The 26,390-nt window shown below is 39.2% G+C and overlaps 1 protein-coding gene and 1 long non-coding RNA gene across 9 annotated transcripts in view; one reads left to right on the top strand and one right to left on the bottom strand.

The window, feature by feature from the left end:
* LOC137226935 (uncharacterized) overlaps positions 1–17,049 on the bottom strand; it is a 140,924-nt gene extending 123,875 nt beyond the window's left edge. For all 6 annotated transcript variants that reach the window (XR_010944616.1, XR_010944626.1, XR_010944621.1 and 3 more), the window contains exons 1-2: positions 16,795–17,049; positions 16,002–16,070 (exon numbers count right to left, since the gene is read on the bottom strand). This is a non-coding gene — a long non-coding RNA (uncharacterized lncRNA). The remainder of the gene's footprint in view (positions 1–16,001; positions 16,071–16,794) is intronic.
* Positions 17,050–17,062: 13 nt separating this feature from the next.
* On the top strand, positions 17,063–25,596 carry ZNF770 (zinc finger protein 770). Of its 3 annotated transcripts, none has more exons than XM_067742378.1 (2): positions 17,063–17,168; positions 21,282–25,596. In XM_067742378.1, exon 2 carries the CDS (start codon positions 21,338–21,340, stop codon positions 23,417–23,419), a length of 2,082 nt encoding a protein of 693 aa, XP_067598479.1. In that variant the 5' UTR covers positions 17,063–17,168; positions 21,282–21,337; the 3' UTR covers positions 23,420–25,596. The 3 variants fall into 3 exon arrangements, with proteins under 3 accessions (XP_067598479.1, XP_067598483.1, XP_067598484.1); XM_067742382.1 differs by having other exon boundaries at positions 17,080–17,196; XM_067742383.1 differs by having other exon boundaries at positions 17,084–17,226.
* The last annotated feature ends 794 nt before the right edge of the window (positions 25,597–26,390 follow it).

Here is a 26,390-nt window from a genome sequence, read left to right as displayed (position 1 = left end):
CAGCGTGGTGTGGCCAAAAAACAAACAAACAACAAAGAATGTGAAAATGTGGGTTATAAATATATACTGTCAATGAATTTTTTATCATTTTCTTATGTTCAGAAGGTTATGTTTCTTGACAATCCAATTTGTTTCTGTACTTATGTTTCTGAAATCTGACTCGATTTCTTCTATGATATGTTTTTGCAAATCTCCTCTTCTTGTTAGACTATTTTGTTGAACAAAAAGAATGTGCTAACAACTGTGAGGAAATAGACACCCAGTATCTGTCCATTTTTTAACCTGCTTTTTTTTTAACCTAAAGAAAATATCATTTCTCATTAGAAGTTAGAAATCCAGAACAAACCACTGAAATATAGGGCTTCTGTGGGTACTGAATAGAGAAAGCTCTATAGTGAAGGTCTGATAAGGAGGAGAAGGGAGATTTTTCACATGATATTTTGAGCAACTTTAGCTATATTTGAACTTTGGAAAAGTTTCATTAACAGTTGCTTCTTCAGGAGACTTCACAGTGCCTATAACATTGTGCATTTTATCTAACAAATACCTATATAGTGCGTTTTATATGCCAGGCCCTGTAAGTGCTTTATAAATATAAATCCCTGATTTTTCACAACAACCCTACAGAGTAGGCAATATCATCATCATCATCATCATCATCATCTCATCACCATCCCTGTTTTAACAGATGAAGAAACTGCAGCACAGAGAAGTTAAGTCATTTGCCCCAGGCCCACAGCTGATGAGTGCGTAAGTCCACGCTCCTAGCCACCACACACTGCTCCTCTCAGAGGAGCTCATTATTTGAGGCAAAGGTGGAAGCAGAGAGTTAGAAAATGTCCTGGGTGCCACAGCCCTTTAGCATGTCACTTCCCTAGGGCAGAAACACTGCTTTAACTTCTAGCAACCTCCACCTCTTTAACCTGGAGATTCTTTCTCAGGTTTGTTCCTCTTAGATGTTCTTAAGATAAAAGATATGATGAAGTAAACTCCAAAGAAGAATTTTTTAAGAGTAATCTCCAGAATGACCTTGCTTAAGAAACTGAGATTAGTGAGCTAAAGGAGAAAATAGCAAGATATTAATGGTGTCTACTGGATCTAAAACCTCTTAGTCACTTTTATCATTTGCCTAAAATTCAATAAAATGGCTTTTTGTTGCTGTGTTTATAGGTTAATATGAATGACTTCCAAGAGAAGGTTTAAGAAAAAAGAGGTTATCAGTTCCTACAAAATATATACTTTGGCCAAAGACCTTAGAGAGCAAGGTCTTTCAAGCATTTACAACTAAGAAGTAGTACAAGGATGTTAATCTGAAGGATTATTTGTCATAATAAAAACTTTAAAAGAGCCTATTTACCATCAGTTACAGAATGGTTAAATTAAAGAAAATCCTTGCAATAGAACACAAAGCAATCATTAATATTTACATGAATATATATGTAACATATCAAGTGAAAAAAGCAAGTTGCAGAACAGTGTCATGGTATTATGCCATTTTTGTGGGAAAACAACATAAGAAACATTTGGTTTTGTATGTCTGTAACATATAGGCAGGTTTGGATACAAACCTGAAAAAATAGAACACACCTCTTAAGAGTGGTTATCCCTGGAGAAAGTGTTGAACGGGGAGGGGTAGTGGCGAAAAGGAGATAAATTTTTATTTTATAGACTTTCACTTGCTTGTGGTAGGTGAGATTCACTAAATGCACATGAATTAAAACACAAGCAAGCATATGGAAACCATTAAACAATTTGAGAAAGATTAAGAATCAATTATAAATAAACTGTGTAATAAGTTTGACAAAGTGAGCCATGATATATAATCACTTTGTGTACCAGTTTTTCCATAATTATGCATAAACTACTGTGCTAGCTTTACTAGACTTTTATTTTGCTTAATGCTATAGATTTTGAGGTTTTATTTTCATTAAAACTTGAAGAGGAAAAAATTATACCTTCCAAAGACTGATAAGTCAATAGTTAATGCACTAGTCTTTTACTTCTATATTTTCTTTTTAGAAACTCAAGTACACATTTATGTGGACCATCACCATATTGCAGACTGACTGGATGGCAGTGTGCTGTGATAAAAACAACACGGCCCAGAGTTAGAAGACTAGTCCAGATTCTATCACAGGCTCACTGGGTAATTACTGCCACTTAACGCCTGTGGGTCCCTATTCATTTCTCTTAAGAAGAATATATGATCCAAAAAAGCAAGGGAACGGTATCTCTCTTGGTTGACGAGCAATGAAATATATCTGCAATGCTGGCAAAAGCCTTGTTAAGCAGCTTACTAAGCGGTGCTGAACATGACATCTGAAATTGTTATAGTGTCCTCTTCTGATCCCCAGCAGGTGTTTCTCTGATTCTTCCACATTCTGTTCAAGTGTCATCTGTGCAGTTGTGAGTCACTAGAGCCAGCCTTTCACCCCTCCCTGCCTCCCTCCCCTGCTCCTTCTCTACTCTGAGATATGAGAGAAACGCCAAACCCAGGCCATCATATGCTCTGCTGCCCTGGAGAGTACAACCCATTCTGTGCATTATAGCCAGAGTGATCTTTGTAAAACACATGCATAACCTTGTCATCCCCTTTAAAAGTCTTTATTATCGATCCCCGCCATTTACAACCAAGTCCACACTCTTGGCCTGACATAAAAGCCTCTTTCTGTCATGGCTCCAGTCCACTTTTCCAGCCTCCTCTCCTGCCTTCTAACTCCCCACGTACAAAATCTTCTAGCCATATGGAAATGTCTCCAGTTTACTGTTTGTAGGTATGCTCTTAACAGAAACCCCAGAGGCCACAAGCATTTCAGAATTCATAACTTTTTAGATTTTCAACAGGTAATCCCATGCATAGATAGATAGATAGATGTATATGTATATATGTTACATAACACCCCAGATGATCTAAGGCATCAATTCGTATCAAACACATAAATGTTTCTGCAGCAAACCTAGAATATTCACATTAAGTGTAATAAGGCCACAAATGGCCTCAGTCGGTTGGGGTCTGGTTTTGCCACTGAGCCACTTCCCTTGCTTCCTCCAGATCTATAATCCGCCCTTTTGCACCTGCTCTGTGCCTGGGAAACTGACCTATCTGCGCTTCAGCCCCACACTCCACTGCCCCCAGGTTTCTAATGGGATACAGCCAGTGGGGAGCCCAGCAGGCTATCCAGGAGCCTGGGATGTTTCCCTCTCCTGAAGGACAGTCATCTGGAAGCAGGTGCTCTTTAGGCAGTCTTCTTCCCATGACTCCTTCCTTCTGGCCTCCAAGAACCACTCTCTCCTCTCGTCTCCTAGGGACGTGTGTCTCGGGATCACAACTCTCCTGTCCCACTATCACATTCCTATCCCTGTGCCAGCACTCCCCCCACACCTTTGAATGAGTCTCTTTATTAAATCCTCTTTCAACGATCCCAATTTGAGAATACCATCTGTTTCCTGATGGGTCCCTGACCAGCACACCAATGAGTTCAGATTGAGTCAGGTTTTCCTGCCTAATGGATTAAGGAAAAGCTTTCAGCTTTTAGAACTTCTTGGGTTTCAAAATTATATGTAAGATGCTGTGAACACATACAATCTACTATTTCTTTCTTCTGTTTAATATATACTGCTCCTTCTACCTGGAATGCCATTCTCTCCTTGCCCAATTGGCTAACTTCAATTTAGTCTTTAAACACCATGTGAACTTCCAGTGAACTTCAAGAGTGAACTATCCACTGACCAATCCCCTGTAGACAGCACCTCATCCAATAGTCCTGGACACTTGTAAAGTCCCTGGAACAGCCTTGGAAAACTTATGTGAGTCTGGGACTTGAAGGGAAAACCCCACCCAAGGAAGTGATGGACTCACAAGTACTGTTACTGTTACATAGGTTAAATATATGATGAATGGAAGGCTTAACATTTCTTAATATTGCTGTATGATTCAAGAAACATTGGGGAGTGCAGTCATAAATAACTAAAATTTAGTGGTTTTAAATTTCATTTATTCACCCTCTTGTACCAAAGACTCACAGACAAAACACAAACAGAAATTTCTGAAAAATACTCATCCTTAGTATGTGCAATGCACTCTGGCATTTTCTAGCCTATTGTAGTCCATATCACTTTTTAAAAATATCAATCACACCCTAGAAATGGGTCATGCAATACACAGTGTGAAAGGCACCAAACTAAACAGTATTCATTGACAAATGCTTCCACACTTTGTCAAACAAAGAACCAAAATATTGTAACCGTGCTTTAGTTTTTTGCCATTTATACTTTCAGTTTGTTTCTCCCCATTTTCAGTTATTTGCTCTCCTGAGCAGGGGGAGGAATTCCTGTCCTAAAGCTGGATGACATCTGGCTAGAACCACAAGACGTGTGCTGACACAGAAACCAGAGCAGCGGGCAGTCTGGGAGTTGGGGCTGTCTTAGCCAATTTAGAATATTTGGTCACCTTATCTGAGATTACATGTAAACTCACTTCTTCCAGTCTCTCAGAAGGCAGCTTGTACTGTGTAATTTTAAAAGATTTTTTTTCTGTGTTGTTTAATGATTTGCATTAATTTTAAACAAGGGTTTATGAACTGTGAGCTAGTGCCAGGAAAATGTGGATCAATTGTTGCTTCCCTAGAGAAAGTAGCAGTGCTTTTAATAATAGATCCTGGTAAAGTATCTATAATTCTTCTATGACTTAAAAGTCAAAGCAAAATATGGATTGGGTAAAAGGATTTTTTTCTTTCTTTCTTTCTTTCTTTCTTTTTTTTTTTTTTTGGTGTGTATGTAGAAAATATACACAGGTCTGACTAAGGAAAAAAAATTGTTCTAATTAGACTCTTGTTTGCATCAAGCCAGCATTCATTTAGGTGCCCTTGAAAGAAAAGGAGTTAATTATATGGACACTGTATCATTTAGGATTAACACTGGCTACATGTGACAGAAATCGAAAATAGTGGTGGATAGTAATCTTATCTTCAATAAGATAGTTTTAGCTCTCTTGTAACAGACAAGAAGTAGGAAGTCCAGAACTGGCATGGCTTCAGGATGTCAAAGGACCAGGGTTCTTTTCTGCTACCTACTACTGAGATTCCTGTCAATGCATATAAATTCTAGACAGTTGAAAGGAAGAAGGGAGGAGGAATTACACACACAATGTCCCCTACAGCCCATTAAACAGAATATCATCACAAGGCTATACTTAGCTGCATGGAAGGTAAGGAAATGTAGTCTTTTTAACAGGAGCTCAGCTAACAAAGGAGGAAGATGGCAAAGACAGATATTGGGGAAAACAAGGAGTTCTTCCCAGAATTATACACGACCTGAAATTGAGAAAACTTTAGGCTTGATTTCTGCAGACTCTGCCTCTCCTTCTCAAATAATCAGTCTTCTCCTTATTCTTTAGTCTATGGTTAAAGGGAATTACAAACAGCACCAGTAGTTTATATAGCTTAGTTGATTACTTTGCCCCTATATGGCAGAGACTGCCATGCCAGGACGGCGTGTGGATGGCTGGAACTAGAGCCAATCAAACCCTAGCCACAAGCCTGCGAAACAAGGTCTAGCTAGGAATCAGGAAGAGGGAAATGAATGCTGGGGAAGCAATCAACAAATATCTTACCACAATGTCTAAGAGGCAGCTCTACGTTAACATGTTCAAATCAAAATTCTTGAGCTCTCTGTCAATTTCCACCTCCAATGCACTACCATCTACCTAGTCATTTAATCCAAAAACCCAAGTGTAATCCTTAAACCTTTTATTCCCCTCACTCCTCACATCCATCAGGACCAGCTACACAATACGTGGGGCCCAGTGAAAAATGAAAATGCAGCGACTCTTGTTGAAAAATTATCAAGAATTTCAAGAGAGCAACAGCAAAGCATTAAACCAACTGTGGAGTCCTTCTAAGTATGGGGCCTGGTACAACTGCACATGAGGCCAGACCTGCATCCAATATAGATCCATACATTTTGTAAGTTCTACCTCTGTGATAGTTAAGTTTGTGTGTCTATCTGACTGGGCCACAGGGTACTCAGACTTTGGTTAAACATTATCTGGGTATGTCTGTGAGGGTGCTTCTGGATGAGATTAACATTTGAATCAGCAGACTGAGTAAAACAGATTGCCCTCCCTAATGCTGGTGGGCCTCGTGCAATCAGTTGAGGGCCTGAATAGAACTAAAATGAGTAAGAGGGAACTCCTTCTGTCTGACTATTTGAGGTGATACATCAGTGCTTTCTTGCCTTTAGACTCAAACTGAAACATTGGCTCTTCTCCGGTCTTGAGTCCACCAGCTTTCATACTGGAATTTACACTATCAGCTCTCCTGGTTTTCAGGCCTTCAGACTCAAACCAGAACTGCACCATCAGCTCTGCTGTGTCTCCAGCTTCTCAACTGCAGATCTTCGGACTTCTCAGCCTCCATAATTACATGAGCCAATTCCTTATAATAAATTTTTTTCTTTTCTCTCTCTCTCTCTATACATCCAATCAGTTCTGTTTTTCTAAAGAACCCTAATACAACATCCAAAACAATTCTTAAATTAGTACACCTCTCTCCATCTCCATAACGATATCTCTGTATCTCTGGTTCTGGACTAAATGGTATTGGCCACTTAACAAGTGCACCTGCTTTCACTTTTGCCCCTGCTTCAGTGGTGTTCAATCAGAGAAGCAGAACCACAAGGATGGATGCACATACACACACACACACATGCATATATAAAACAAATATATATTAAAATATTTTTATATGTAATAAATATTTAAATATAATAAAACATATTTCAAATACAGTATATTTAAATATATAATATATATCATATTTTAAAATTAATACATTTATATAAATATACTATAATCTTTTTTTTTGTGTGTGGTACGTGGGCCTCTCACTGCTGTGGCCTCTCCCGTTGCGGGGCACAGGCTCCGGATGCACAGGCTCAGTGGCCATGGCTCATGGGCCAGCCACTCCGCGGCACGTGGGATCCTCCCGGACCGGGGCACGAACCCACGTCCCCTGCATCAGCAGGCGGACTCTCAACCACTGCGCCACCAGGGAAGCCCCTATAATCTTTTATATAAGTATAAAAACTACAAAATTTATATAAATATATAAAATACACATATATGTAAATACATACACACACACACACACACACACACACACATATACATATGCGTATGCATTTGTTATAGGGCTTTGACCTTACAACTGTGGAAGCTGATTAAACAGTGTACGTGCCAGCCCCAGACTCTGGCACTTAAAGGGATGATGAATATAAAGAGGGAGATGTGAGGATCAACTGGAACCTGTGAGAACAGACTTGAACCTACAAAGATAGACTCGGAATTACTGTCATTCTCTCACAACCTCTGAGCCTCCAACTTTGATGAGAGTATGTGTCCCGCTGGAGAAGCTGACGCCCTTAGTCATGGAGCTAAATATGATCCTGGCCCAGGGCTGAGCGAGGCTGAAGGAGAAAATCTGGCAGGACTTGTGAGCCAGATGTTGTCCCAGGCCAGTAAGGTGAGCCAGCAGATTACAGCAATGTGGTTGCATTGCAGTGGGGTCTTGTGCCCTGCTCTGACCTTCCAAGTGTAAAAGCAATAGGCTACTGCTTCCTTTCTGCCTTCCAAATAGCATACAAAATGCTCCTTGTGAGGCTCACTACCCCTGAACCATGCAGGGAAGGGAATTCTGGGAAACGTAACTCAGTTTTAGCTAATTTGACACCATACAAATCCTCCCCAAACCTTCACTTAACTACAACATAGCAGCAATAGATATCACTTAAAAATTCAAATCAGACCAGTTTTTCTTCTTAAAGCCTTTCTAATGCTTTCCCCTACATCTAGAATAAAATCCAAACTCTTTACCATAGTTTACAAGGCTGCACAGGATCTGACCCCTACCATTCTCTGAGCTCATTCATTTTGTACCACTTCCTCCTTGAGCACCATTCCTGAGCCTTCTACTTGTTCCTTAAACACATGGAGGTCTTTACTGTCTCCATCTTCACATGGCCTTCTACTGTGTGTCTATGTGTCTCTCTGTGTCCTCTTCTTAAAAGGCTAATCATCACTGGATTTAGGGTTTACCTTAAACCCAGGATGATTTCATATCAAAACAATTCATTATATCTGGAGAGACCCTAGTTCCAAATAAAGTACCATTCACAGTTCCTGGGGTTAGGACTTGAACATGTCTTTTTAGGGGACACAATGCAACTCATTACAGGTCTAATGAAAGATTCCTACTATGCCTGCTTCTTCTACTGGGACAGGATCCTTCAGAGATCTGAACTTGGGACTGACTATCAGGACCCCTAGTAAATGCTACATGCCACAAGAAATTTAGACATTTTCAGGTAGTGAAGAAAGGAGGATTTTTACATTCCCTGAACTATTAGAGAAATGACAGTTGGGATGTGGACAATAATTAAAGTTTGCAGGATCCAGAATTAGGAATTTATGTGATCACAAAGCTTCCAATGCACCCCTTGGGGTACACTGGGTAGCTGACTGCTTAACAATACTTAAAAATGTGGTAAACTGCCTGGATTTGTAAGTCAGATTTTTGACAATGTAACAGCTGGAAGGAGAAATGACCTTTGCGCTTGTGTTAAAACTTAAGCAGCTTTTGCCACGAAGCATTCCACGTTGCTATTAGAAAGCAGTTTAGAAAACTCAGGCTTGTTGAAGAAAGTTGCTGTAGGAGGATTTTAAAGCAAAACATCACAGGAGAAGCTCAGAACTCCCTGTGAAATTGTGAGTTATCTTTCCCACTCCTTGCTCTTAAAGAAGTTATTCAAGGGGAGGAAGAAAGGGAACTGTTCAGGGTTAGAAATAAGGGTACAAATCCAGCCGAGCAGAGGGTGGAGCTCAGTCACCCAAGTTCAGATTTCTAACACCAAAGTCCCCTCATTACGGAGTAAGTGACTTCCTTACTTTGGATCAGAGAACATGCTAGAAAAATCCCTGGGCCTTAAACACAAACCATGACTACTGAATTTTTACCTAGCTGGGAAGTCAGTCCTAAACAAGACATCAGTAATATCTTACATATTTGCCCCTGGAATCTAGCAGCCGCTGGCGACAGTTTTACCATCCACAGCACCACTTGGGGGTGGAGGCTAAGAAGAGAAATACCTCCATATGTTCCCACTCTTGTGAAGATGGGTGTTTTTTGGTGGAATGTGCTTGTGAGAAGAACAGTCCTCCAGAAATTAAGATCCAGAAACAGGAGAAAGGTCATAGCATCAAGCTCTTCTGACACCATAAACAAAAAAGCTTGGTAGATACCATAGTTCTGCCTTCCCTCCTTGGCTAGCCTAGACCCTGGTATTATAATAGTTGGAGGGGTCTCCATAGTCAATGACGGTCCAGTGGTCAGCCCTGACTTAAGGGTGAACAAATGTGGTCAAAGTCCTATATTGGGAATCCTGCCTGCTTTTAGGGTAACTCTAGAACCCCAGTGCTACTGAATTTGAACCAACATATAGAGAGTGGGGTAGGATGGTGCTACCTAACTAGACCCAGAAATCCAATAGGCATTATCACCAATGGAGCTTTCGAGAAAATTTCCAGCAACGCTTTAGGAGATCGATACTAGCCTATGAGTTGGAGGTGGTCCAACTACTTAAGTAAAATACAGCTCTACTACGTTTTACCTTCTGATCCCAAATGACCACTCCCCAACCCCAGCCACTGCCACCCTTCCCTCAGAAGCCATGTAGCAAAATATACAGATATGGCAAATATTTTTCTCAAGGAAATACATGATGAGGAGGAGAAGATTTTATTCACCAAAAATCCTCTTAGAACTATATGATGAGAAAGAGATTTTATTCACCTTAGAAAGGGAGAGCTGTCTTTGTTAGAAAAATTCTTTGAAAAACACGAATTCAAAAAGATGTATGCACCCAATGTTCATAGCAGCATTATTTACTATAGCCAAGATATGGAAGCAACCCAAGTGTCCACCAACTGATGAATGGATGAAGATGTGGTATATGTATACAATGGAATATTACCCAGCCATAAAAGAATCAAATTTTGCCATTTGTGACAACATGGATTGACGTAGAGTGTACAAATACTGTATGTTTTCATTTATATGTGGAATCTAAAAAATAAAACAAAGGAACAATTATAACAAAACAGAAACAGACTCACAGATACAGAGAATAAACTAGTCATTACCAGAGGCGGCAGTGATGGGAAGAGGGGCAAAACAGGTGAAGGGGATAAGAGGTACAAACTACTAGGTATAAAATAAGTAAGTTACAAGGATGTAATATACAGCATAGGGAATATAGTCAATATTTTATAATAACTTTGTATGGAATATAATCTATAAAAATATCAAATTATTATGCTATACACCTGAAACTAATATTGTAAGTCAACTGTACTTCAATAATAAAAAAAAATTCTTTGATAATTGGGAGTAGAAACTGACACCTGAGGGATACAGATTTTGGTAGATTAGTTGCAGGTGACCAGATGGTTTTATTGGTTGCTCCACAGAAGGAGGAGGAGAGGAGAGAGGAAAGATAAGAGGTGGGATGAAAACAGTAGATGTAAGCTCTCTGCTAGGCCAGTCACTGGGGGGGCAGGAACAGGCTTCAACAAGCATTAAAGCTCAATGTGGGGGCTTCCCTGGTGGTGCAGTGGTTAAGAATCCACCTGCCAATGCAGGTTCGAGCCCTGGTCCGGGAAGACCCCATATGCCACAGGGCAACTAAGCCTGTGCGCCACAACTACTGAGCCCACGTGCCACAACTACTGAAGCCCGTGCGCCTAGAGCCCATGCTCTGCAACAAGAGAAGCCACCACAATGAGAAGCCTGCCCACCACAATGAAGAGTAGCCGCTGCTCCCTGAAACTAGAGAAAGCCCGCGCACAGCAAGGAAGGCCCAACGCAGCCAAAAACAAAGTAAATAAATAAAAAAAAACTCAATGGGAAAAATATTTGCAAATAATATGACTGACAAGGAGTTAATATCCTAAATATATAAACAGCTCATACTACTCAATATCAAAAAAACAAACAACCCAATCAACAAATGAGCAGATCTGAATAGACATTTTTCTGAAGAAGACATACAGATGGCTAATAATGACATGTAAAGATGCTCAACATCCCTGATTATTAGAAAAATGCAAATAAAAGCAACAATGAGATATCATTTCACACCTGTCAGAATGGCTATCATCAAAAAGTCTACAAATAATAAATGTTGGAGAGGATGTAGAGAAAAGGGAACCCTCCTACACTGTTGATGGGAATGTAAATTGGTGCAACCATTATGGAAAACAGTATGGAGGCTCCTCAAAAGACTGAAAAAAGAGAATTAGCATATGATTCAGCAATTCCACTCCTGGGTATATATCTGGAGAAAACCATAATTCAAAAAGATACATGCACCCCAATGTTCATTGCAGCACTATTTACAATAGCCAAGACATGGAAATAACCTAAATGTCCATCAACAGAGGAGCAGACAAAGAAGATGTGGTATATATATACAATGGACTACTACTCAGACATAAAAAAGAATGAAATAATGCCCTTTGCAGCAACATGGATGGACCGAGAGATTGTCATACTGAGTGAAGTAAGTCAGACAGAGAAAGACAAACATTATATGATATTTATATGTGGAATCTTAGGAAATGGTACAAATGAATTTATTTACAGAAAAGAAATAGAGTTACAGATGTAGAAAACAAACCTATGGTTACTGGGGGGGAAGGGGGGAATAAACTGGGAAATTAGGATTGACATATACATCCTACTATATTTAAAATAGAAAAAAAGCTTAGAGAGAGATTCTTGGGGGATACAGAATTTCAGGTTTTAAAAGAAATAAAGAAGGTACTTGGTATTTTTATTTTTTTATATAAAAGCAAAAGAAGAAGAATTGTGTATAATCAAATATCTTCTTTTAAAATGCAATTTCTGGCTTTTTCTTAGAGAACACAAATTTAAAGTGAAATAATTTTTAAAGTCCAATACAAAATTAAGAAAACCCACCAAAGTTTTGTGTAAATATTCAGGCATGCATTCATTTATTAACAAATATCTGCTGTGCATCTGTTACATGCCTGGTACTGCTTTGGACTCTGAGGATGCAGAGGTGACCAAGACAGATCATGTCCTTGACCGCATAAATTTTGTATGTAGAGCTTAATGATTTAAAATTTCTGAGAAGAACTATAAAGTCAAATAAAACCAACACCTGAACTAACTGCAAGGCAAATTCAAAAAAAATAAGAAAAGCTTTGAGAATTGACTAGACTTACCCTTAAAAGTCCAAGATAGTGACTGAGATACAAGCTTGGTCATGGCATACACATCAAAGTCAAGGAGACAGGCACAAGAATCAAATTTATGACAGGAGGACAACTGGGTTGCAAAAATGTCTTCAAACAAATATTCACCATGCTATCCAGTTAAGGTTCTGAAAACCCTGGGTAACACATTCTACCTACAGGAAAAACAAGGTTCAAATTCAAGGTTTTCTAATAGTTAATTAAAAGGAGGCAAGAGAGTAACCACAAGAGAACAGAGAGAGAGGGAGGGATTGAAATTAAGATTGAGATTCTGTCTGTCATTGGATAAAAACAAGCAGCCATCACCAAAATGTGTACAAACAGTAAATGCTGGACAAGGTGTGGAGAAAAGGGAACCCTCTTACACTGCTGGTAGGAATGTAAATTGGTACAGCCACTATGGAGAACAGTATGGAGGTTCCTTAAAAAACTAAAAATAGAACTACCATATGATCCAGCAATCCCACTCCTGGGCATATACCCAGAGAAAACCATACTTCGAAAAGATACATACACCCCAATGATCATAGCAGCACTATTTACAATAGCCAAGACATGGAAGCAACCCAAGTGCCATGAAAAGATAAATGAATAAAGAAGATGTGGCATATATATATATAAAATATATACACACACACACATATATATACACACACACATGTACACACAATGGAATACTAATCAGCCATTAAAAAAAGAATGAAATTCCACCATTTGCAGCAACATGAATGGACCTACAGAATATTATGCTTACTGAAATAAGTCAGACAGAGAAAGACAAATACTGTATGAAGTCACTTATATGTGGAATCTAGGAAATAATACAAATGAACGTATATGCAAAACAGAAATAGACTTACAGATATAGAAAACAAACCAGTGGTTACAAAAGGGGAGAGGAAGAAGGGAGGGGCAAACTAGGGGTATAGGATTAAGAGACACAAACTACTATGTATAAAATAGATAAGCAACAAGAATATATGTATAGCACAGGGAATTCTAGCCATTATCTTGTAATAACTCTTAATGGAGTATAATCTGTAAAAATACTGAATCACCACACTATATACCTGAAACTAATATAATACGTAAATCAACTCTACTTAAATTAAAAAGAAAAACTCAGTTTCAAAATTTGTCTTTAAAATATTCCAAAAGGCATGACAGATGCTGAAAGTGTGAACTCCTTTCAAATGCAATTATGTTGAATGCGCTTGGTACCGGTTGACTTGCTCCCAAGGCCCCACATACTTTCAGTTGAAGCCCCATCCCATAGTGACTCCTAAATCTTCAGTAAAGTATTTAGACACACACACACACACACATACACACTCTCACACACACACACACAGACAACTATGAGTGAGTGTTTTTCTAGAACTTGATGAATAAGTTCTATGTTCAATGGTTTGAATATAGAGATAGCCCTAAAGGTTAAGGACTACAGAGGACAGACACACACTAGGAGCAAGCTGTGAGAACTCACAGGTATCATGAAGACTGTCACATGCCACAGAATTAGATTTTCACCTAAGTTAACCAGATATTCAAGGAGGAGGAAGCCCCCAGATGACAGCATGGCTATTCTAATTTTGCCTCCTCCATTTCATTATCCATATAACTTCGGAGTGAGTTTTCTAAGACACAAATCTAAGCATGCCCTACCTATGATCAAGATTCTTCAATAATTTTCCATTGCCTACTGGATTAAAAAAGAAGAAGAGGGGCTTCCCTGGTGGCGCAGTGGTTGAGAATCCACCTGCCAATGCAGGGGACACAGGTTTGATCCCTGGTCCGGGAAGATCCCACATGCCGCGGAGCAACTAAGCCCGCACACCACAACTACTGAGCCTGTGCTCTAGAGTCCGTGAGCCACAACTACTGAGCCCGCACGCCACAACTACTGAAGCCCGTGCGCCTAGAGCCCGTGCTCCGCAATGAGAAGCCACCACAACGAGAAGCCCACACACTACAACGAAGAGTAGCCCCCGCTCGCCGCAACTAGAGAAAGCCCACGCACAGCAGCGAAGACCCAACACAGCCAAAAATAAATAAATAAAATAAATAAATTTATAACAACAACAAAAAAAGAAGACAAAAACCTTTGCAAAGCATTTAAGGCCTTTCCCAGCTTCTTGCAAAGTGCCTGGTGAGCAGTGGGTTCTCTAAACATGGAGCATGAGCATGGTTCCCTCTTTCTATCATGCCTCAACTCAAAAATCACAGAACTTCTCAGAAAGGTCACCCCTGGCCATCTACTAGAATGCCAGCAAGCCCTCTCCCCCCAAATTTTCATAGCCCTCTCCTATACTTATTTTCTCTCCTCAGTTCTTTCAATATCTAACATATTATGTATTTTACTTATGTAACTTATTGTCTGTAACCCTCAGTAGGCATATATAAAACATCAACTATAATCTCTAGGTAGACAGGGATTTTTGACTTTTTAATTTGTCCACTACTATCTCCATTACCTAGAACCGGGCTTGGCACACAGAAAGTGCTTCATAAAATATATGTAGGATGGATGGGTGCGTGGATCATTAAAACCTCAACCCAAAAACCAGTTCTACCTGAAGCCTCCAGGAAGATTTAGATATTCCTGCTTCTCTCTCCTTCCCTGTATGTAACTTCTCTTATCATATTGTACTTCTTTGTATGTTGAGCTGAAAACTTCATTGAAATCAAGGGCCTCACTTTCATTTGTATGTACTTAGAAGTGACTCCTTTGTGCTTGGTACATGATATGCCATTGAATAAATGAATGATTGATTATATCCTTATTTTAAAGATGAGGAAAATAAGGTTTAAAAAGGTTAAATAACTTTTAAGGGCACACACTAGTAAGTTGCAGAGGTAAGATACTAACCCAAATGTATACCAACCCATTCCTTTAGTTTTCCTTGTCACTACTACCATATCTCCCTACAATGTTCTATCCTGTCCCACATTTTCTATTATTCATACTGTACCTATTACTAAGTCCCTGTTCAAATCAAGTCCCACCTATTCAATGAAATCTTCCAGATGACTCTTATTCACAGTAATTTCTCCTTTTTTTTTTTTACCAGAAAGTTCCTGAGATAGCTCTCAGGGTAAATGGGGGAGGTTATAAGATAGGGTTTGTGGCCTATCTTATAACAGCTTATCCACTTGTGTTCCTCACTCCATATTCAGGCTCTTGGTGCAAAGGCCTACCTGTTTTGCAGGTAATGCACCCTCCATTGGTCCCCAACCTCAGGTAACAGTCTCTCATGATCTGCATATCTCTCCTAAGGACTTATGTGGCTGGTGATGGGTGCAACTGTTTCCTTGGTTTGACTGAGCTGAGCTTCCAAGAGAAGCTGCAGAATGAAGCAACTCTGAATAATCCGCATCCCCACCCTGGGATTAGCACTCAGGATACATAAAGCTTTTCCCCTCCTCTCTCCGTCTCTGTTTCTGTTGAAAGAAAGGGTTTCAACCTTTCCCAAATGTGACTCTTCCAAGGTTGTTTCGTGAGAAGCAAAAGCTTATTTCCTATTAGCCATTTCCTCATGTTATCACATGGAAAATAGACTTTTCATTGGCCCAACTTCTCCCTTTTTAAACAGAGGCGCATATACCAACATCAGAAATAACAATTTTTGTTTTCAATGGTCCTTGAAAAGTAATGTAAAAAGATACTTACAGTTGAAAAAATATGCTTGTTACTTGTTCTCATTTTCTCATCTCAAGCTGAGACATATACACTCAGAACCTGCAAAAACCACAATAAATTCTTCTCTAATGTCTTCTGTACTTAAAATCTTCAGTACATACTCAAGCATCTTATTCAGTAATAATGTGCCACCCTAGTTTGTAACTGCACTAAACATTTAACCCTTAATTGTGTCTACATAAAATGTTGACATATCCACAATCTGAGAAGCAGTAGTGAATTAAAAGCGCAGGACTACCTGTGTTCAGATCCCACCTCCATCATTTATCAGCTGGGCAAAGTTAAGTTCCTTAACGTCTGTCTCATTTTCCTCATTTTAAAATGGTATCCTATCACTTCATAAAGTTGTTATATTTAATTTGAAAATAGTAATTAATAAATGATAGCTATATGGGAGTTTATTATGCACCGGGCACTATGTTGAGCACTTTACATCCATTTCATCTGTCAGAGAAATCTGAAGAAACTCAGAAGCTGAGCACAGGGCTTTGTACATTGTAGACAACTAAAATATACTGACGGAATGAAGCTCAAAGAAGCTAAGAAGTTCCGGGGCTATCAGGATATTGGTAGAGCTGTGAGTGGAGCCCAGGTATGCCTGACCGCAAAGCCCATGTCCCTGACCCCTGCGCTATATTCTGACAACGTCCGAGTGCCCAGGACAGGGCTGGCACAGAAAGGCCCTGATACATGGCGTTTTGTTTACCATGGGCCCTCTGACATTAGAGAGGACTAGAAGAGTGGTCTCTGAACGCGGGCTCACCAGTTTCCAGCAGGGCCTTGAGCCCACTGGTCAGGGCTACGTGGTTTTCCTAGCCGAGGACTGAGGTGAGATGGAAAATGCCCCCTTCTTCACTCCTCTATTCTCTTCTTCCCACAATTGCAGGGCCGGGTGAGCGGCCCGGGGCACGCACTTCTGGAGCCCCTTTTTCCTCTGAGACTCGCAGGCTAGCCGACGCGACTGCGGCCCTGGGTTGGAGGGAGCCTGTTTCCAGTCGGACCGCGTCCGGCGGCGCTTCCGAGCTCCGCGCCTGCGCACTCAGCCCGTCGCCGCGCCGGCCCTGAGGACGTGTGCGCGCTGCCTTCGCGGCTCCTGGGCCTTGAGATGCGCGGCTCGCGGGCCCGTGCCAGCTCCAGGTGCGTGAGGAGGATTTCAAGAACCCAGGTGTGAGGTGGAGCGACCCCCCCGGGAAAGGTCGGGCCTGCCTCGGTCCCTCCAAGGTGCCCGGGGACCCAGAACGGGGGCGCCACGACCTCAGCTCCTTTGCTTTTCCCACATCCCCGCCTTCTGACTGCAGCTCATGGGGAGCGGGAATCTCTGAGAGGAATTGCAAAAAACGATACTTTCCCCTGCAGTGGGTCGTATCACATGTGGCATTTTTCCCCCTCTCTGTGGCCAAAGCAGTTTTCATCCTTGCCTTTACTTTCCTGGTGTGGGATTTTGCAGTCTCTGAACTCTGGCTCGACTCCTAGGTGCTTACTGGTTGTGGGCAATTAGGGCGAGGGCCAGTTGTCAGGGTCTGTGTCCTGTGCAATCCCTCTGAGAGGAAGAGGTGAGGGTTCAAGGTCAAGAGAGGGGGCCGGGGGAAGTGGGGCAGAAGAAGCTACAGAGAGGGAAAGGCTGTGATAAATGTCGCCAGAGGTTATTCCGTAACTGAAAGTTCTCTAACTTTCTCTCAGTTCTTGTGTTTCTTGTTCATTTACTTTTGTGATATCCTCACCTCGTTTTAATGGTGTTGTGAAGACTGGAAAACCAACAGGCTTTCGGCCTTGAAGTATCGTTGGAATTTTTTGAGATCAGTCTTCACAGTTTTATAACGGAGTGTATCTTGCTGTAGTCAGGGTAATCTGGGGGTTGACCCATTGAGATTTACCATCTTTTATTTTCACTTTAACATAGGAAAAATTACACGCTGTTGGATTTGTTTTTGAAATATGACCGACAAAAAAGGTCATTTGAGAACACAGAGAAATCAGTAGAAGTGGGATTTGGAGTTCTATCAAATTACTGTGCATGTGCTTAAGTACGCGTGGGACTGCATTTGGAGCTTGGGGATCCCTTAGCTGTCACTTATAAATAGCAGATGAGATCACTGCTTGCCACCGGTGATTGTAACAATATAGGGCTTCCAGTAAGTGCTTTCCCACATGGTGTGGACGCAACTGACAATAGTATCCGGTCTTAGTGCTAGTGTTAGTTGATAAGCCATAGTCTCTTTTTGGCACAGTAACTATAGGTAGTCAATTCCTGTTACAATCAGAAATGGTTGTCATGTGTGTGGTTCTAGTGTGGGATTTTTTTCAAGTGTTCCAAAGAAACTATTAAAGGAAAGAAGAAATACACAATAGGAGCTGAGGACCCTGGCTACAGGCCAGAATCCTATGTGTGATCTTTCAGGCCCGACCATAGACAATTGCGTGGCTTTGCCTGGCTGGCCTCTTCGGGGGAAGCTGCTCTTGCCACACCAGACTTGGGCATGGCCAGTGCACTGCAGTTTTCTGGAGGGAGTTGCAGTCAAGGACTCACCCCTTCCCTCCCACTAGCCATGCTCATACTGTATTGCATTCCTGGCTCAGGTACTTCCATTCTGAGGGCCTTGGCCGAGGTACTTCCCAGGTGCCTCCACCAATACCTCCTTATTGCAAAGGGAGGGAAGGTGGAGGGGGCAGCCTTGACTGAGGTACTTTTCTCCATTTTGACCCAGGACCATTCCACTTGTAGCTCTTCCTTCCTCCTCCCCTGGCCCACAGGTCCATAAAGAGGCAGAAACCTTTTGTTCCAGCCTCCTTTGCAGAGAGATGATTGTGTCATTGCATCCACCTAACCCTCACCTAGTGTTCCATTTAATCGACCACTGGGGAACCAGTACTTTTTTAGCCTCTTGCTTGCACTGTGGCAGTCAGTGAATAAAGACTTGATTATTACTTGCAGTTTGGCTCATTGTCCTAATTGACACCTCAACACCTGATTTTGCCTGACGGGAATTAAATAAATTGCCAAGTTCTTGGCAATTCACTTAATTTTAATCCTCGTAACTGCTGCTGTGTTAGCATTTTAGGGATTTGGAGTACATTCACCTGTAATTTCTCTAACTCAGTGTTGTGAAAGTGCATAGTAATAGCATCAACAGCTGATTGTTGCTAACGTGGATATCTGGGTTATATGGTATATTTTATAAATTAATATAGTGGCTTGCAGTCAGATTATTTGTGTGGCATATTACTTTTGGCCTCTAATTAGATTTTTCTGATAAATATTTTGGGGTTATATGGGTCAGTTGAAGAAAATTAATAATCCTTAGTAATCCTGTCTCATCCTATGGGCCCCAGTCTTACTTAATAGATTACTTGCCACTTTGAATAAAGTGATTGATTTGTTGTAGGTTCCTCTGTCTAGTGTGTAAAGAGGTATGCCAGGAACAGGTTTCACAGGTTTTTACCTCCTCCTATCGAAGTTTCACAAAACAGATTTATCCTTACCATATATTATGCAATCTGATATTTTCTACTCTATTAAACAAAAGTGCTGAGCATGACCCACTAAAGTGATTGCACAATCCACTAATGGGTAGTGACATGCAGTTTGAAAACCACTATGATAAAACAATTAGAAGATAATTTGCACAATAAATGAATTTTTTTTTTTCTGTTTTTAAATCAGATTCCTGAAGAGAACCACAGTGGGTGTGTTTATGATTTTGTGTTTAAGGTGTCTTCTAGGAGAAAATAGATAATAGCACACAGCATGTATGTTGGATATTCACTAAATCATCTGACAAAAGAACACTGAGTTTCTGGTAGATTTATCAATTCTCTGATCTCAACTAGAAGATACAACATTAGAGAGCTGGCACAGCTTTTTTTAATCTCTGGCTTCCTTATTTAAGGAAAATGCAGTAGAAGAGGAAGGATGAGAAGAAAATTGGCTTTTCAGTTAGGAGAAGACAGGGTATAAAATGGTTGAGAAAGTTCCTGGTAAGCTTTTGCATGTGTCCTACAGAGGTATATTAGGGAAAATATCTTTATCTTTATATTAACTAAGACCAAAATGACCTTTTTGTTCTACTGCCTGAAAAGTAAACTACACTCAGACTTTCAATTACTTAGCCATAGATAAGTATATAAGTAGCCAGTGTGTCAACCTCATTGCCTCTGTACTTGTCTTTTAGGACTTCTACAACAAAGTGGAAAGGAGAAATAAAAAGAAATGTTTGTTTAGTGTGTTTATCTCTTAGTTAGAAACCCTAAAAATGATATTAAGTAGATAAGGATAAAGTTTTTAAATTTGATTAGTGTTGAGCTAAATAATACCTTACATTTATACATTGCTTCAGTTTTCCAACACATTTAGGTGCATTATCTCCATTGATTCTCCCAACAACTCGATGTGGTAGGCAGGCCAGGAGGCATTTTCCCTGATTTAGAGATGAGGAATCTATATTTCCTTCTTCTTGCCACCAAGTTCATATGATGGCAAATCCGGGACTAGAATCCAGGTTTTCTGGGACATTTTCTCCCAGTTGTTTATGTTATCTTTGTTGGTCCAAAGAAGTAACTGAGAGTAAATATTGCTAATGATGTGGCTAAGAATTTTGATAACTAAAACATTCCATTCTCAGATCATGTCCAAGGTATGCTATAATTGAATGCAGATATGTCTTAATTTTAGTATTATATTTTATTTCTTACACTCTTTATCTTTCTAGCCCAATTTTTGAAAAATGACAAATCTACTTAATAGTGGACTAGGAAAATTGGAATTAAAAGATTTATTTAATGTTAAGAAATTCAACTCAGTCCCCTTTTAATGTATCATCTCAATTAATTAGAAATATAGCTTAAAATTATATACATTTTTAAGTATTTCTTTTAAAGACTTCTCATTTCTCTGTATGAGTGAAATTAGTTTAATGATTCTAAAGTATCTAAGCGGGCCTCTCACTGTTGTGGCCTCTCCCGTTGCGGAGCACAGGCTCTGGACGCGCAGGCTCAGCGGCCATGGCTCATGGGCCCAGTCGTTCCGTGGCATGTGGTATCCTCCCGGACCGGGGCACGAACCCGTGTCCCCTGCATTGGCAGGTGGACTGTCAACCACTGCGCCACCAGGGAAGCCCTAACTTACTTTTAGACACAGGAAGAGTTGAGGTTCCCTATTGCCTTTAATACCTTTAGCCAAAGAACAGGTTAAATTATTTCTTTTCATATGAATAAGTAATTTTTAATTAATACATTTTTATTTTTAATTTTTAGACATCTGTGGAGTGTAAGAACACTATGGAGCTCATCAGAGTATATCACTGAAGAATATGATGGCTGAAACCAATTTTAAAATGCTAAAGATTCAACAGTGTGTAGTAGCCAACAAACTACCTAGAAACAGGCCATATATTTGCAATATTTGCTTCAAGCATTTTGAAACACCCTCAAAATTAGCGAGGCATTATCTCATTCATACTGGTCAAAAGCCATTTGAATGTGATGTGTGTCATAAAACCTTTAGACAACTAGTTCATCTGGAACGACATCAACTAACTCATAATCTGCCTTTTAAATGTAGTATTTGTCCACGCCACTTTAAGAATCTGAAGACATTCGTGAAACACCAACAGCTTCACAATGAAACTTACCAGAATGATGTTAAACAGGTCAGAAGACTGCTGGAGGCCAAGCAAGAAAAGCCAGTGTATGGAATGTATCATGCTCTTACCACAGAGGAGAGATGGGTATTACACTCGTGCTCCAAGTCTGATCCTACACACAGCCCTACAAAGAAAAAAAAGAACATTCACGCGTGTACAATCTGTGGCAAGCTGTTCCCCTCACAGTCAAAACTTGATAGGCACGCACTTATTCATACTGGTCAGAGGCCTTTTAAATGTGTCCTGTGCAGTAAATCTTTTCGACAGTCAACTCACTTAAAAATCCACCAACTCACACATTCAGAGGAAAGACCTTTTCAATGTTGTTTTTGTCAAAAAGGATTTAAGATTCAAAGCAAACTGCTGAAGCATAAACAAATCCATGCCAGGAATAAGACTTTTCAGACTCTTTCATTAAAGGTGAAGAGTCCAGAATCAGGGCCCCTGCCTAATAAGTTAAATGCAAAGCAGGATAGTTTTGAAAATGGTGATATACGTGAATCTGAGGAGAATAATCAACTTGATGTCCACTCTATTTATATTGTCCCTTTTCAATGTCCAGAGTGTGAAGAATGTTTTGAATCAGAGCAGATTCTCAATGGACACAAGTGTTTTCCTGCCAGAAGTGGCAAAATTCCAAGCAGGCTCAAAAGAAGCTACAACTATAAAACCATTGTTAAAAAAATCTTGGCTAAGCTTAAACGAGCTGGGGGTAAAAAATTAGATAATTTTCGATCTGAGAAAAAAGTATTTAAAAACAGTTTCTTGAAAAATTGTGAACTTATTTCCGGTGAGCAGAGCCCTGAACAAACCCAGAGAACATTTATGGGTTCTCTTGGCAAGCATGGAACATATAAGACAGTTGGCAATAAAAAGAAGAAAACGTTGACTTTGCCATTTTCTTGGCAAAAGCACTTCCAGAGCCAAAATATGGGAAAAAACGTAAAAGGTATTCTTACACCAGAGAACATGTTAACTATGGATAATTCTGTGAATAATAAAGATGTATCTATCTATGGTTCATCAGGTGAGGAATTCTTTGAAAACTGTGAAGTGCTTCAGTGTGGTTTTTCAGTTACAAATGAAAACATCTATACTGGACATAAGATGTGTCCTTGTGACAAATGTGAGAAAGTGTTTCCTTCTGTATCTAAACTACAAAGACACTATTTAATTCATACTGGACAGAGGCCTTTTGGCTGTAATGTTTGTGGGAAATCTTTTAGACAGTCAGCTCACCTGAAAAGACATAAATTAACTCATATTGATAAGATTCCATATAGAAAATCTCTTTGCCAAGTAGAATTGGAAAATTTGAACAAACTTTTCATTCATCAAGGTGATAATGTTAACTATAGTGCTTCCCAGCAATGTCAGACTCTTGGTTTTCAAAAATACGAGGTCTCAGAGTCAGATCAAACATCAGAAATAAAAGTGAAGGCAGAATCAGAGGATTTCATTCTTGGTACCCCCTATAGGAACAGGCAGCCCTGTCTCTCTAGTGCACTTCTGGAATCAGAGCAGAGCCATCATAGTCATTGTTGTAGTTATTCAGGGCGTACTGAGAGGAATGATGGCCTTCTTTACCAATGCAGTGTTTGTTCTAAAAGTTTTAGATCCCCATCTAAACTGGAAAGACACTATCTAATTCATGCAGGGCAGAAGCCATTCGAATGCTCAGTTTGTGGCAAAACATTCAGACAGGCTCCTCACTGGAAGAGACATCAACTTACTCACTTTAAGGAATGACCACAAGAGAAAATGGTTGTCTTAAATTCAGTTATGTAATTGACGGACCCACCAACACATGTGTGGTCTTTCTGGTGACCTTGCTCTTTAGCCTCTATCATTTATAATGTATTTTTATCAAAAGGCCTGCATTAGATTGAATGATTTCATAGGCAGTTGCTTGTCTGCATAGTCAGAGGTAAGATACATAGAAATGTAATATGTTTTAGGAACAGCCAAATTAATTTTTAGGGGGAAGAACATGATTTGATGCCATAAAGCAAGTATTTGTTTTATTTTAACATACACTTTGGCTGTATTGAAAATGTTGTAAATCCATGATGTAGTACAAATAATTCAGCCTCATTTTTAAAGGAATTATTCCTTAAGACACACCATCTCCTTTTATATATGCTCAAAAGACTGAGAGGCAAAAATTGGGTTTTGGCCACTACAGATAGCCCCACTATATTATTTCATGTATTTTACACCTATGGTTCAAATTCCATCGCAAAATTTTTTCTTATAAGCTAAAAAATATAAAGGCAATAAAAGTGAAAGTGGATGAGAAAATAATAGCATTATTTTCATTGTTCTTTTCCAAGCTGTTTATTCTTAGGACTCCGGTAGCTTACCTATTCTATAGGTGATTTGAATTGGTTTTTTGCCCAGCCTGCTGTTATCTTTACCCCCAAAATGTACAAGTAGGAGAGAGGCTAGGATGCACCTGTATACATTTACCATGTTTATTTGTCAGGAATAATGTTCAAGTGCCATAATCTTTTTGATGATATGTACGCAGTGCCATCTTTTCAGAGGAATGAATGCAATTCACCTACATGCTTATTAATGATTGATAGCAGTAGTTGTAGACTTAAGACTCACCTGTAGATCTGCATCTCCATAAGACTTTTACATTCACCTTAGCAAAACTTTCTTTTAATACCTCTTTGAGTGGTCCTATGACTAAACTAAATATTCTATTAAGTTTGATCAAACGGCAGTGACTAGGTCTAGTTCTATTTTTTATTCCTGTTTTTTTGCAAGATTCTAATGCTAAAGAATGTTATTTTGATCATTAGTAAATTGTTATTTTAGTTAGTAAGGTAATCCCATATAGGAATAAGATGCTTATGGAATTGCGAGTATCATTCTAAACAGTACTGTCATGATTTGGGGAATATTTAATCAAACTGTAAAAGGCTTGTAATCACACATTGTCCTTCACATTTGCCATTTTTAATAAAATCTTTAAGAATGACATTTCCTAGCAATAAGAGAAAATAACCATTCTCTTTCTAAGGTGAAAAGAACAGGTGGGTATTTATCCTAGCACTCTCAGATATATGTAGTGACAAGCCCTCTACTGAGAATGGATAAAGGAACAATTTTACATTGTACTGTAATAATTGTCTTTGTGGGGGGGGGGGAGGAGAAGTCAGTCTGCTTTTACAAGTGAATTTTGAGAAACTTGGGTTTAATTCATAGAGATTAAACTTAACAGTACAGATAAAAGCCCAACGATGTACAAATGTGCAGGAGAATCGTGTTTTAAAGAATAATTTCTCTTATGTTTCCTTGAGATGTGTTCCTCCAGTGCAAACAAGGTGATGTTTTATAAAATTTGCTTTACACAGAACTATTTAAGAACACATCCATTACATAAAAGCAAGGGATAACTAGTTCATGTTTTCCAAGAATAAAGGTTCAAGGGTTTAATATGTCTGAAATTATATATTTGGGAATTTTCCTAAGCTATTTATGTAATTTTATTTGAAGTAAATGTCTCATATACTCCTTTCCCAACCCTTACAGGAGAATCCTAACAGTGTTGTGCTTGTATGATTATTAGACTTTATTTGCCTAAGTGATACTACTATACATTTTTTTTTTGGCCCATGCCTTTTTAAGCTGTTTCATATTGAAAGTTGGAATATTGTAAAAATTTTGTCGAAGAGGTACTGTAGTGCTATTTGAAGTACCTGTAATGAAATACTTATTTACTTTTATTATCACTACAAGCTGTGGAAACTTTATAGGAATGAAAATAAACTGTATACATCCATGATAAACTGTATACATCCATGATAAGAAGTTTAAACATTAGATGTTAAATGATGACTTGCTGCATGCTAGAACTGTTATTATTGTTGAATCAATTGCTTTGGTTTTCTGAAAAAAATAAACTTTTAAATATCTGTAAAGAAAATTAGAAGAATTTTTGTTTGGGCAATTCCAGGCTGTAGCATGATTATTTACTGAAGTAGTTTGGTTGAGTTAGTGAAATTATTGCTTCTTGTTTTGTACTGCAATAGGGCCTATTAGGACAAAATGTGTGTTGAAGGAAAGTAGATGGTGATTCTTGAAAAATTCAAATTTTAGAATATTTTAAAAATAAAGTTTCAAATTACACAGTTTGAACTTTTTTAAAAGGGAAAATCACATAATACAGGAACAAGGTACTGATTGCCAGACACTTTCCTGGGTCCACTCCAGTCTACCTTCTACCTTCTGAGCTTGCTACATGGATAGTTAATCGTTTACTTCCTTGTTCATGTTAAGTTTCTTTGATAGCTCCTTATAACCTACAAATGGATATGTTAACTCCATTGCATGTCACATGATCTATCTGCTTATCCATTTATCTTCCTCCTTGGCCTCCCAGATTTGTACTAAAGAAACATAAAATTAGTTCATCCAATACATGTTATTCCCGCTTCCATCTTATCTATGTAGTATTAATTTAAATTAGATACAAACTCATACTGTATTCAAAGAAGAGATTTAGTTGAGCCAGATTTTATTTGTTTTTAGTCCATGATTATGGAAGAAAACTAAAGTGTTTAATTTGCAGAAAACAGATTTCAATTTACGTTATGTGAGATAACCAATGAGAATTATAGACATTTTTAAGGGATAGCACCAGTGTTTGAAGTCTGCATATCTTATAAGAATCCTTTGTTAGAAGTGAATTGTCAAGGGCTGTTTCATG

This window comes from Pseudorca crassidens, chromosome 1 (genome assembly GCF_039906515.1).
Source record: "Pseudorca crassidens isolate mPseCra1 chromosome 1, mPseCra1.hap1, whole genome shotgun sequence".
Taxonomy (NCBI): domain Eukaryota; kingdom Metazoa; phylum Chordata; class Mammalia; order Artiodactyla; family Delphinidae; genus Pseudorca; species Pseudorca crassidens.
The sequence above is the reverse complement of the archived record's forward strand: the minus strand, read 5'-3'. Positions and strand labels throughout refer to the sequence as shown.

What these genes read in the sequence shown, in the direction of transcription:
- ZNF770 (XM_067742378.1), top strand. Translation starts at nt 21,338, where the DNA reads ATGATGGCTGAAACCAATTTTAAAATGCTAAAGATTCAACAGTGTGTA.